The 14,315-nt window shown below is 41.8% G+C and overlaps 1 protein-coding gene across 1 annotated transcript; it reads left to right on the forward strand.

Moving 5' to 3' along the window:
* Positions 1 to 851: 851 nt before the first annotated feature.
* On the forward strand, positions 852 to 11,121 carry LOC138635670 (angiopoietin-related protein 1-like). The gene is made up of 5 exons (XM_069723262.1): positions 852 to 955; positions 4,826 to 5,664; positions 7,424 to 7,617; positions 8,771 to 9,041; positions 9,869 to 11,121. Exons 2-5 carry the CDS (start codon positions 4,842 to 4,844, stop codon positions 10,054 to 10,056), a joined length of 1,476 nt encoding a protein of 491 aa, XP_069579363.1. The 5' UTR covers positions 852 to 955; positions 4,826 to 4,841; the 3' UTR covers positions 10,057 to 11,121.
* The last annotated feature ends 3,194 nt before the right edge of the window (positions 11,122 to 14,315 follow it).

The raw sequence follows: 14,315 nt of genomic DNA on the forward strand, positions 1-14,315 counted from the left end.
TCTACATCATAAGCATCCTGTCTTGATTGCTCACAACCAAAACTGTCCTCCCACTAGCTGAAGTATGTCTCCCCCACGCAGAGATTCCCCAGGCTTCAAAGCCTGTGCTTCCTCTTCAATCCAAAACATTTAGCCGAGGGGCATTCTCTTTGTCTGCAAAGCCCTGTGCATATTGTCCTCATAACCAAATAAACACAGCTGCCAATAGCACTTGGATTGCCACGAGAAACACACATATCCCGTATACGGGGTAAACACAAGGGATATGCTCATATCCAAAACAGACCTCCATTATTATGCTGAAGCTACCGGGTTGCCAGAATCACTCAGTCATTCGATTAGAGCTGATAGGTAACACATTTGTGAGGAGTAAGTAGACTATTAGAAACAGTTACTTTAGTTTATCTGACAGATGATTGTTTGTGTAAGAGAACGAGAGAAAAAGAGGTCATCAACTTCCACAAGCCCCTCTGACAATATTGCATGTGTGCAGACAAACGAACATTGTAAAAAAAAGCCTTAAGAAGATGATTTATAAGATGACAGCATGACGGATTTTGAGTGTGAGTGTCTTTATCACTTGCTGACTCCCAGCCAAATAGATTCATCCTTTAGTTTTTCATTTGTGTTGAAACATTATATCAGGAGGAGTCTTTTATTTTTTTTATTTTATAAACTTTACATGACATCAGAGGAGGAAGGCAGGGCTCAAACAACAGGGGAAAAAAAATCACACCATCATCCTCCCTCTTTCTGTGTATGGACCACCCTCCACTGGTCTCTCCTAGTGGACGGCGTTCGCTGGTGCCACAGCAGAGAGTGCATGCCCTCGTTCTCAATGAGAGCATAGGCAGAGGGAGAATGAGAGTGAGGGGACGAGAATGGACGGCATGAACCTGCAGAGGAGACACAACTGAGACACCTCGTGGACTCCTGACTGAACTCACTGACACAGGTTAGATTTTTGTTTAGTTTGATTTCCTTGAATATTTCATGAATGAAATGTTTCTTTTTATACTTTATGGTAAAGTGTTCAAAGTGCAGAATCCTTAAATCTTTCCAGTTATTATTACTTTTAAATATGGAGTTTGATGCAGTGTGTGAGTATAGAACAATACCTTTATCGACCAACATTTTAGAAGGAACAAGACTCCCCTTGTCTTTCATGGCTCTAATGAAATGTAATTTCTACTATAGATCTGATGTAAACCAGTTGATCATATTCACCGTGCAGAGCTCATGTGTCATGTTGTCTCCTCAGCAGACAGACCTAATCAGTGGCACCATCAGAAGAACTTGTGGGCTAATTGGCACATTCCTAAAAATCTGCTGGCCCAGAGCAAAAAGCCACAACATAGTTTGACTGGAAAAAAGGGAGTTTCTGATTAGCAATATATTTATTCTGCAAGTCAGTTGCAGAGAAATGAAGTGACTCATGTGCAGTGTTTGCTTCTTCAGGCTTTTAATGTTAGCGAAAAATTGTTTAATTGAGGAGCTTACCAGGAGACAGTTAAAGCTCAGTGGTCCCACTTATAGTCAGTGGGCTGATTGGCAGCGTCCTCCTGCTCCTCTCGGCTGGGAAAACCAGCCACCGCAAAGTTTGAACCGTCTGGTGGCAAGGACTGTATTAATATAAATGAGGTGGCGGGATCTGGTCAGGTCTGGCACTGAGCAAGGAAAAGAGAGGAGAAAATACCCTTTTAATAAGTAAAAAAAAAAAAATGGCTGCTGTGGCCGACTTGATGAAGACCAGCAGGGTGTGAACGACGGAGAGGAACCCAGTGGTAGTAAGTGCAGATGTGCTTCATAACCCTGGCTCAGGAGCCTCTGCGTAAACACTGTCACTGCTGTCAGGCCACGGGCCTGCGAGATTCATATTGTGGTGCTGGAGACGTGCAGACAGACCAATTGCTGAGACAGAGCAAGTGAAGGGGATGACCTGTGATTACAGAAAGACAGGAAAAAGTAATCTCTGGGTAATAATAACTTAACTGAGAGAGCCGAGGTGTTTTCTGAGCTCTGACGCATGGACTGTTTTCCTCAAAGTGCCTTTTCCTTTGCCCTCATATACTCTATGGATAAACAAACTCCAGGGCAGAATCTTGAGTTGCTGAAAAATATTAGAGATTAATGTTGGCTCAGGCACTTTCTTTCTATCAATAAGTCATTGTGCTTCATGAAAACACAAAAAGCCGTCGGCCTATTTCCTTAAAGGCAAGTACATTTTTTTCCTATGACAATGATACAAGGGTGCTATTCTGCTACAGCAGCAGTTTGAGCTTAAGTAATGATCTGGGATCAGTGCTGTTAACTGTGGTCAGGACTCTTCAATGCAACCAAACATCAAGATGAGACCACAGAAAGGATTTAAAGCCCCTGCTGGCTCTCTCTTGGAATCAGTTAGTTCTGCCTCTGTGGCATCTGTAAAAATCCACAGTGGATTTGTTTCGGAGAGCATCGATGTGAAGTGGGTCATATTGTGTGTCTGTCAGAAGTTTTAGGTAAAGGTTACTTTGACTCCTTGGCCATATCCACCAGACAGCCTTCTAGTTGGATTTGACTCGACGGGCCAAAATCAGCCTGAAGTTGGCTCGCCGTTGTATCCCCACTTCCAGAAGCCAAACCATGCTATTGAGTATAGGAGCAGGGATCTTTTACTTAGCATGCGCCCACCCCTGCTTCCTTCGTTGTGCTGTCAGAACCCATAACATCAAAACACATGCTTTCTTTCCAAAAATAGACACCAGAAAACATTACTCATAAATCAGGGAACCCTGTTCCCCCTGCTGCTCCTCAAACACATCAAGTTCTTTTAGTCCTCACCGAATTTAAATCTAGCGGTTTGTTGCAGCCGGGCAGAAATAGCAGGAGTTAAAATGAGTCAGTGAGGCCCAATGATAACCACCTGCCGACTTCTAACGTTTTTACTCATTATTGAAATGCACATTTCTACACTTTATGAATCCATCAAAGACTGTCACTGGGTGCTTGCGTCATCCATGAACACATTAACCTTTCTGTCAAATATGTTTTTTTTTATAAGTCAAATATTTTGTCAGACTCAGAGGTTTTAACATTTAAACTCTCCACATGAGTCAGTGCAGGTGTGCTCAAAGGCCGTAGATTAGATTCGTGGAAGGTCTGATCCACGAGATCTCCAGAAATATTAAAAACAGATCTAGACACTTGCACACGCCCAGACACCTGATACCGATGTGGTGAGGTCCATATTGAAAGAGAACCCATGACGGAATGTGTTGAAAATACGAGTTAAGATAACAGATTTGTGGTATAAGGGTGGAAATACTGTTACTCCACCACAATCGTACCAAAGGGTGCATCTTGCTAAGGGCAGGAGTCTGTGCAGTACCAGCTGTATCTGTGCCAAGGTCTGCTACTTTTCAATTTTTAATGCGCACTTATTTCATAATTAAACAAAACTCCCGTGTTGAGTACGTTCCTGTATCATGCCAACAGATACTCTTTGACTATTTAGGTTTTGCAGACACAGCGGCTTTATTGAATTTAAGTGGATTAGAGGGGAAAAGAAAAACATCTGCACTACAGTGTGCCTGGTAGGAAATTTAACAAAACGTACTGAGTGGTAACAAAATAGAGATTTATTTTAAAATAGTCTCTGACTAAATCAAGGTTGTATTATTTTATTCTATATTTCTTTTTTGACAACAAATTCAATGAAACGACAAATACAACAAATCAATTGATCCTACTGACAAGTATTGTTTGTGTAGGCAAAGCTTACATCTTATTACTCTGTGCTATAGCTCTCCTTTGTAGCCCAAAAATGATTAAAAACACATCATTGAGACACACTTGGTAGATCCCGATATCATGCCAAAGTATGCAATACACCTGTCAGTCCACTAGAGGATACCGTGGCAGTGTCATGTTTAGCCTCACCTTGGCATGACCTCAAAGAGGGAGGTCATGTTACAAAGGTCATATGGATAATTTGATGTTATTTTCTTAATACTGTACTAACCAAATAGGTTTGTGAGCAATCGTAACCATGTGGTTTTGTTTTCTTAAACCTCATCACGTGTTTTTTATTGCATAGATGAGTCATAATGTGATTGACCCAGTATACAGCAGTGGAGTATTACATGGTCATTTGGTGGGATGTTCGTTATGATTAACTTTGCCACTACAACAGTCAGGGTGCAGTTAATAGTCCTATAGCCACAGGAGGCTGTAGTTAGCCATAGTTGAGCTTTGCACTAAATGCTAGCATGAGCATGTTACAATGTAAAACGTTTACCATGTTCGACATCTTAATTTAGGATGTCAGCATACTAAGTTTGCTTAAAACAAAGCACAGCTGAATCTGATTGGAATTGCATTAGTTTTGCAAGTATCTAGTCATAATGCTCTGGGCCAATCGATATTTTGACCTGATGGTTGGGCACTTGTTAGATCAAGAAACAATCTGAGGATTTCTTTAGTCGACAGTATTCATCCTCTGGGGATCGTACTTGTCTGTACAAGATTTCATGACAATCCATCCAATAATCATTGTATTTATATATTTTAGTCATTACCAAAGTGGTGAAGTAACTGAGAAATAAAGTAACATTTACATGTAGTCCCACTCCTCGAGCATGGCTGAAAATCAAACTGTATATTTGTGAGCTGTTTTAAAGATTAACATCTTCAGCAGGAACCAGTGGACTTGAGGAAGAGTACCTCACACAGCGCAGAGAAGTTCGAGAAAATTGAGAGTCAGACTAACACTTTGGTGCTTCCATGGAAAAATATATAATAACACCAGCCTTATGCTTTATGTATGTTCTCTTTCCTTTTATAGATCTGTAGCTTGTTTGATGATAAAGAGAGGAGGAACCATGGGACCTGGAAAGTGGAGCCTATTTATTCTGTTTGGTCTGTCTCTCTGGAGCAGCAGTCAAGCCCTCACCAAGAACCCCATCCTTTCCCGGATACGAAGGGCTCCAGAGGCCAACGGAGAAAACAAGAAGTGCTCTTACACCTTCCTGGTCCCTGAGCAGAAGATCACAGGCCCCATCTGTGCCGCCCGGGGTTATTCAACTGACAAGGACCGAGTGACGCGCCTGGATGTGGCCTCTGTGCGTGACCTTCTGTCAAAGCAGCACAGGGAGATGGAAACTTTGAAGCTGGTAGTGGATGTGGATGGCAACTTGGTGAATGAGATGAAGCTGTTGAGGAAGGAGAGCAGAAACATGAACTCCAGAGTGACGCAGCTCTACATGCAGCTGCTGCACGAGATCATTAGGAAGAGGGACAACTCACTAGAGCTGGCTCAGCTGGAGACACGAATCCTTAATTCCACCACTGAGTCAATGCGCCTGGCTTCGCGGTACAGGGAACTGGAGGCCAAATACGCAGCCCTATCTGCACTTGTGAACAACCAATCGGTGGTGATTGGAGCACTGGAAGAGCGTTGCATGCAGGTGTACAGCCGCAGGTATGAGCAACCACCCCTGGGACCTCCACTGGTGCAGGTGGTGCCTGAGAACATTCCAGTCAATGTGCCACGTTTCACCAATGAGATCCAGAGGGACAACACCCGAGGGTTTGCACGGGAAAGGGGCTCTCGCTCTGGGCCATCACCCACAAGCGGTACCTTGGAGGTCCAGAAACCTCCTCAGCGAAACTTCAGTACAGAAGGTGAGTAAGAAAGTGAGTAAGAGAGTAACCCATGCATCCATCTGTTCATTAATCCCCCTTCATTTACTCCTTGATTAAGTCATGAAAATCCAAAACAGTCATGGCAAAAATGTAGAGCAGTCATGACTTTGCAGGCCAACCATAACAAAATAATAACCTCTGACTTTGAATACAGCTGCAGGTGGGCCGGTGGCCTCGTTTTCAAAGGTTAAAGATTTGCAAGTTCAGCTGGAACTCAACTCCCTGCTCAATAGAAACAACACAAACCAGGATGGAAATAAAAATGTTGTAACATCTGAACTGGGGCAGGGGACTTAAAGCAAAGCAAAAAAAGACCGAGCATGATTCTGCTCATCAACAGAATTTCCTGACACATTTAGATTGCCCTCACCACAAGAATAATAAAGTGTGTTGGATTTTAGGGCAGCTGAGTATGAAAACGATCTTTTACACAACTGTTCCATTGCATGCGAGATGTAGACAAAACCCAGGCTGGCATGATAGGAGTCCTGCAAACCACAAAGTGGAGGTACTTCTGGTTAATGTGAATTTTCTGGAAGATGGTTCCTCACCCTTTAAATAAACTCACTTCCACACATGCTAATAATTTAAAATCTTGCAAGGAAAGTGGTAAACAAGAGGAACCTTCTAGACCGACATTAGATACATGTTTTCTATTATGCTGTCTCCTTGTGAGTTTTGTTCTTGTTTCCTGTTTTCTCCCACATATTTGATTTTCTGTCAGACAATGACTTTAATGTTTCCTCATAATGTAAACGCAGGGTTGATGCTCTGACTAAAAGCTACCTTTCAAGTCTTAAGTGCAGTGACATGCAGTAGGCTTTATCTGGTCAGATATTGACCAGATTTCACTTAGAAAGGTGTACCTTTTTGAAATATACCTCAAAATATATGGACTACCAACAAACAGAGGTAAAAAGAAAAGCAGTGACTGCACCCCAGCCAGGTGAGGTTAGCTACAACACAGTTATAGTCTGAGCTAAAGCTTATTTGCTGACTTTTTATGACCTACTTTTTGCAGTTTAAAAAAATTTTTATGCTCCAATCTGTAATTTTTTTTTTTTTTTATATCGAATAATCTGGAGCTAAATATCATGCTGCGTTCAAATGGAACTCATGATCTCGTGGTTACAACATGGGAAGTCGTGCACACCGCCTGGCGTTCATGTGGTTGAATCATAAAAACACAGTTGCTAGGCAACGGCAACATGGACAGTGTCTAGAAGCCAAAGAAGCTAACAATTTAGCAAGCTAACAATGGGGTAATGTAATGAAGAAAATGCTGAGGCACAGTGGGAAAAAATGGGAAGGCCGTTGGGAAGATCAACATTCATATTACATTATGACATCATGTCAGAAAAACTCTACATGACTAAAATCACAATTTATTAGCTTTACATCCAATGAAAAATGAACTTCCATATCTTATGGAAAATTTTGAGTTCCAATGTTGTGAATACCACATTGAGGGGGCCGTTAATATGGACTCTACTCATGGACACAGTAAATACAACTCCATTTGAACACAGCACACCAGAACCATTACCTACTGCTTAGAGCTAATTAGCTTAAATGTGATTAACTGTCCAAACAAGCTAAGTCACTTTCAAAACTGAAAACCAAGTATTAGCTTCATTCTTCCTCTTCCTCTTGTTAGTATTTACAAAATGTATCCAAGTCTGATAATTTTATCACTAGAAATCGTCTTTTAACCCTAAATCTTTTCACCCTCCTTCAGGCCCGTTCAGAGACTGTCTGGCAGCGCAGGAGGCCGGTCACAGCACCAGCGGCATGTACCTGATCAGACCAGACGAAGCAGAGAGGCCAGTGCAGGTCTGGTGTGAACAGGATATAGACAACGGAGGCTGGGTTGTCATCCAGAGCAGAAGAGACGGCTCAGTTAACTTCTTCAGGAACTGGGATAACTACAAGGTGATGACAATGACACTTCCCCTGCCATGTCTGTCTCTTTTTTCACCCCTTCTCTTAGTCTAATCTCTAAAGACTTGGCTCGTCCAGAGACAACAGTGGCGCAGTTATATGACCCATCTAAAGGAACCATCTGGGGTCGTTAGGACAATTTACTGAGCCTGAATCCTTGTGTTTTCACTTACTGTAAAATATAACGCCCTGTCAGCAGCACTATTCGTCCGAGGTCATTTGGTTTGAGATTCCCATTATGAAACAGTAGATGCCCCACTAGGAAGGTATGTTCCACAGCTCAATCTGCAGGCGTTTCTTTCAAAACCGCTACTACTATGGTGCCTTCCTGGATGGATGGATGGATGGTTGGCTTGCTCCACCACATATAGAGTCCTCTCATCAAAGCCCTGCGAGAATGAGATGGAGTACATCGCTGCTGGCAAACTCTGCGATCCAGTGTTCCATTCAGCCTAGCCAGGCTTGTGCATGTGTAACTGGAAGCTAAATTGCTCTCTTCAACATTGATTTGCCTCTGCGCTCTCCCACAAAGGCACCACATGTACAAACACAACACACACACACACACACACACACACACACACACACACACACACACACACACACACACACACACACACACACACACACACACACACACACACACACACAATCACAGCACCACAGAGGAGGCCCTGAACTGAAACCCTACATCGTTCATCATCTGCTGGCTCACCCAACTAATCCACAATCACAAACCTCAACCTCCTCTTCCAAGTGAAGTGTTCTGGAGGCACACGGCCAGATGTAGAAGTCTTGCGGTTATTCTACTAAGTGCCCAAGCCAGTTTCGTTATTAGCTGTGATCAGAGAGATATGTTTGTTTTAAGAAATGAACCAGATTAAGGATAAATCCTTATTTTACAGAAAAAAAACCTCTGCAGCATGTCTTAGACGTCAGAAGGGTTCTTTTGCCACAGTGCTTTTTTACATTTAGAAGTATTGAACTACAGGACCATGACAAGAGCACCACCAAAACAAGTTTCTTCACAAGAGGTTTTATGTTCCTAAACAACACTCACGTTTCAAAGCTCCCCAGGCGGTCGCAGGACAAACAGCGCGCATTATTTTCTGTAAACCTTCCTTTTCATCTTCCTTTGACTCAGAGCGGCTTTGGCAACATAGACGGGGAATACTGGCTCGGCCTGGAAGGCATTTACAACCTGGGGAGGCAGGAGGACTACAAGCTGCTGGTGGAGCTGGAGGACTGGATGGGAAAAAAGGTCTACGCTCAGTACAGCAGCTTCCACCTGGAGCCCGAGAGCGAGAGCTACCGCCTGCGGCTGGGCACCTACCAGGGCAACGCCGGGGACTCACTCAGCAGCCACAACGGCAAACAGTTCACCACTCTGGATCGAGACAAGGACGCCTTTGCAGGTACATCAAACTGGAATCTCTTTGTGCATATAGTCTTCTTTGAAGTGACTATATTGAAATTTCAATCTTCTCTTTTAATTTTGTGGCCTTATGATTATTGAAAACTGCAATCTGAGTGGTTTTTAAGTATTAAGATTTTTTTAATTCTCATTTTATATAGTAGCTGACATACAGTAAATATCTATTTATTGGTCAAAAATCCAATGCTTTAAAGGTAGTTTGATAAACATTTCTAGCACATTCTTTAACTGAGGTTTCTCAGACAGGTAGATTCCAGAATGACCCTAATGAGAAGACCCAATGAACACAATGTGATGCATAATAGGTTTTATCCCTGTCAGTCCCATGTTGCCTGGAATCCCACAATTCCATATAAAACAGTTCATTCACTTCCTGTAGAAAATAAATAGTGGTAATCTCTCACTAGAAGTGAATACATTAAATTACATCTGCCATTTTCTTATGCATCAGCTCACAAATTAACAAGTGGTATGTTTGTTGGCAAAAATTATTTTAACAAGCAGCTTCCAGTGACTTTTTGGGACACAAGCAAAAATCCTTTATGAAATTTAGAGTGATATTCTCCAGAAAGCTCCACAGTAACTTGCCTAAAGACTGGCAACTTTTGTGGAGGAGAAGATCATTATTTTTGCTTCTGGAATTCTGCTTTTGAGTCCGATAAAAAAAACTAAAAGGTCAGCTTGACTTGACGAAGTGGTAGGCTGGAAATGGGTAGGCTGTGATTTTCCTATAAGACAAACTCGAATGTATTTTCTCTACTCACACTTCATCATTGAGCTAATCCCCCTCCTGTTCCCCAACTACAGGTAACTGTGCCCATTTCCACAAAGGAGGCTGGTGGTACAATGCGTGCGGCCAAGCCAATCTTAACGGTGTCTGGTACACCGGAGGTGTCTACCGCAGCAAATTCCAAGACGGTATCTTCTGGGCCGACTATGGCGGAGGCTTCTACTCCATGAAGTCTGTCCGCATGATGATCAGGCCCATAGACTGAGAAGATACTGTAAACCAAGCTGGTCAAAGGGCAGCTGTAGAGGCCCGGGCGAACTTGAAACTCATTATAAATTGTGACTCTATATGTCAATGGTAACTGGTTGATTCTAGATCGAAGAACCGCACCAATGGAGATTATCAACCATCAGGCACAGACCCAACCTTCGACCTGCCACAGACTTGGACTCTGAGTGACCATTATTCTTTTTATATTATAATAGATGCACCCATAGAAGGATTTAGGGGACATGACTGTTTATAGTAAGCCATACAGCCCCTTAAATCACATAATACATATGATGGTGAAGGGAAATTAAGAATAACTACCAAAACGTTGCCTTTTAATAATGTAAACTGTCCATGTGATTATGAAACCAAAGTATTTTCCTCATTATTTCATGGAGAGTAGGCGCCACATCCTAAAAGAAAATCATTGGTGCTCAGTTTTAGTGTCACAGGATCTAAAAGCAGCGCTTCCTACCTCGCCAGGATAAATATCTGGAGAAAGCACTCATATATGGCATTTAACTTGCTATAGTTGGAGCTGGAAAATACAATTTGTTAATACCTGTAAAGATTATTTTGGCTCTATATTCACTGCACCTAAAAGACCAACCAAAACTTTAAATTTAAAATGACCTTTATATTGCATGTTAAATTACTTTGTCAAAGTGCAGATGACCAGAAAGGATCATTTATGTGTATTATTAACTTATCATAACAGTGAACAGGGCCAGGTGTCCAGAGGGAAAAGTAAATGATCCTACAGAAAATAGGACTAATTTCCTCCGCTGTATTCATGACAATCATTCTCAAAGTGAGCTCACACGTATGGAAATTGCTGTAATATGTTTTTCTCATTTGGCTGTTGATTAAATTTTAGTATGACTCCAGGAAACACAAGCATTGTTGGGGGGTAAAGAAAAAAAAGATGGAATTTAGTTTTGAGTGGTTTTCGAGCACGAAAAATATGCCGACCCAGCGTGTTGAGAGTTATAGGAATTGGGACAGACAACGAGAAACACATTTCTGAAAACCAGACAGGATGGAGAGAGAGAGAGAGAGAGAGAGAGAGAGAGAGAGAGAGAGAGAGAGAGAGAGAGAGAAAGAGATGAGAGAGCGGCGAGGAGAGGAGGGGATGAACTGGGATGGAATCGATCCAAATTTCCAAGTTATTTTTTCCACCTTACTCCCACCCCCCAATCTTCCTTTCAAATACAGAGAGATGTACATTCTTTCCACACAAAAGTGCTTGAACAGTATGTTTTTGTAGAAAATGTCCTTCATTGACAAAGACATGGGTCTCTGTACTCTGTAATCACCGGTATGGATGGAGAAACTATCCCAGAGGAGAGGGGAGCGGAGAGATTTTAACTGGTGGGTGTGCTTTGAACAACAGCCCTGTATCCACAACACACATAAAAGACAAGCAGCCTTTGGCCTCTGATCTGAAAATAGACTCATATTGCAATGTCTTTTTTTTTCTTATTGACCACAAAAAGCCTTCACGCCCATCCCTTTAAAAAAACAAAAAACATATAAAAAGCAATGAAAAACAAAACAGGGATCCAGGTCAAACCCAGCTGGACATGGAAACATGTTTATGGGCATGTAAAAAACAGCATCTAATAAAAATGGCATCATAATCTTAGAATTAAACAGCAATAAAAACTAAACCTGATGAGTCACAATGTTTGGCAGAACAATGTTACACAACTAACAGTCCGCGGAGAACATTAAGGGTCACCTGTGGGGATAATATTATTAAATTAGTTTCAAAGGAGCTGTTTTTATGTGTCATGCTGATTTATACTGTTAACCAAGTCATAACTGGTTTGAATTGTTTGGAGTGAGTCATGCCAGTGCAATGTTGTTTCCCATCAAACAGATCGTCTGGGAGATGCAAAAGAAAATTTACCACTCAAATTCAGAGCCATAATTGCATTTAACAAGGAGAGTTTTCTTAAATATGTCTGTCATGGGGAGGCAGATGAGTGCATCACCGAGGCATCTCTCTTCAAGTGGTGGCACATTTCTGTTTTTGACTATTCGGGCAAGTCATCAGTTAAAGTCGCAACCTGGAATTAATGACTCCTTCTTTCACAGCACAACTTCTGTTTCCTGAGAGTAAAGATAGAGTGTCCTATTAGTTTTTATTTGTTTAACATTTTTGGAGAATATTTATTCAGCTGGCTTTTTCTGAACGTGTGCTCAGAAGACCCATACCATTCTGTGCAGTAGCTAAATATAAAGCTACATTTGCATAGCTTAGCCCATAAACTGGAAGACTCAAGCTTACAAATGTACACTATTGGATTTGTAGAGGAGTAGTTTGACGTTTTGGCATATGCATTTATTTCTTGCAGAGCGTAAAATCAGATGATTGACAGCTACCACTCTCATGTCGCCAGCAGGCAGTTATCTTACATTAACGTATAGACTGGAAACTGACACAGGCAAGCACTATTCAAAAGTTCTTAAAAAAAAAAATCCCCCCATCAGCAGCTCTAAAGCTCACTACATGTTGTATCTTATTTGTTTTCTTCATAAAAACATTAAAGACAAGTTCTAACAAACAAAGTTATTTGCTAAGAAATAGTACGACACATAGACGCCTAAAGCAACTTGTTATTTTTAGTTTGGTTACTGTGCAGATGAAGAAAGATATAAAAGGTAAGTACTGAGATTTTTTTTTTGGTGCTTTTTTAAAAAATTATTATTTAACTTCGGACACAGCCAGGCTAGCTGTTTCCCCTTTTTTCAGTCTTTGTGCTAACTGCTGGCTAACTGCTGGCTTCATATTCAGCATACAGACAGGTGAGATGATGTTTTCATTTCACACTCAGCAAGAAAGTAAATAAGCAGATTTCACAAAATGTAAAACTATTCTTTCACCACAACTCCAATCTAAGGATTTGAAGTAAACTAAAATTGAAGTGTGGCCCGTTGACCCACATAAGGTCAAGAGCAGGTTCAGACACTTCTCCGAGCATTGTATTGAACACATAGCCATCTTAAATCCTGCATTTGTTTGGGCCGTCTATCTTCTCCACAGACACGTTGACGATCATTAAAAATGTGATGATAGCATTGATTTAATTTCAGTGCACATTTTCCCAGCTTGAATAAGGATAAGAAATTATTACGGCCACCTCTCTATCACAAATCTGCCTCTAAGCCTTCAGTGCTGCCAACCCCCCCACAGACAGCCAGTGTGGGTTGCCCTGTCACCACAGGAGCGGTAACTGAAGTCTTTCAATAAATTTGCCCACACCACACTGAACTCTCATTTTTTTAAACAAGCTCATGGAGGTATGTAAATCCCTGATTAACCCACAAAACCAAACAGTGAAGGTGACATCCTTGGCTCCGGTGAGGGGACCACACTCAGTCCAGTATACCTGGCCAGCAGACGGGGGATGGCCGAGCCGCTGCTGCAGTGTGGTCGTCTCAGAACCGTTGAAGGTTTCAGAGGTGAAAGCCCTCCTTGTCACTGAGTGAAGCTTCTCTGTCTGGGAATTTCACCAGCAGGCTCGGGAGATAGACAGTTCACTGCTGTTTGCCAAAAGAAATCTGCTGTTTGGGGGAAACGACCGTGAGAGTGACTCATTAGCCCTCAAAGCTCAGTTAGTGTCAAACAGCAAATCAACAGACAGGATGTGGAGCTGTTTTCTTTGAAAATAAGCACCATGAGTAATGTTTGCCCAAAGTGGGACAGTTAAACAACTCCATAACTAAGTCCGTTGTGCCCTTTTGATTTAAAGCTTAACAGACACTTGTTTAAGATGGAGGAACATTCGGAGGGATCTGGGAAGGCTCACTTTGCTGTAGACAGCAGCAGTTTCCACTCTCCTTTGCTGGTCTGACACAGAATGGTATCTTACTTAGCTGTGATGCACACAAGCAAGGGTGGACAATGTGAAAATTGAGGTTTTCTGACAGAAATGTCAATCTCGGCTCCAAACCCAACTCAGACATAACAAACAAAGGAACTCAACTTGAGTTTCAGCGGCTATTAACAGACATTTGGTCTGTTAAATACATCTAATAGTGACCCCAAATTCAGATGGTTTTCATTGTTCATGTGGTTGGTATGACATGCTTGTTTATTCTAGACTCAAACCTTGAAAGCATTTATGTGATCAAATGGATCTCCTTTGTAAAGACGTGTGACCTCAGAACACTGTAGTCAGCAGTATTCACTGAACTGACGACCCACTAATAGCCTTCAGTGTGAATGTTAACTGTATGTGTTCTGGA

Source organism: Brachyistius frenatus, unplaced genomic scaffold (genome assembly GCF_029030835.1).
Source record: "Brachyistius frenatus isolate BFR_SWC_R1_liver_20210118 unplaced genomic scaffold, ASM2903083v1 Contig_322, whole genome shotgun sequence".
Lineage (NCBI taxonomy): Eukaryota > Metazoa > Chordata > Actinopteri > Embiotocidae > Brachyistius > Brachyistius frenatus.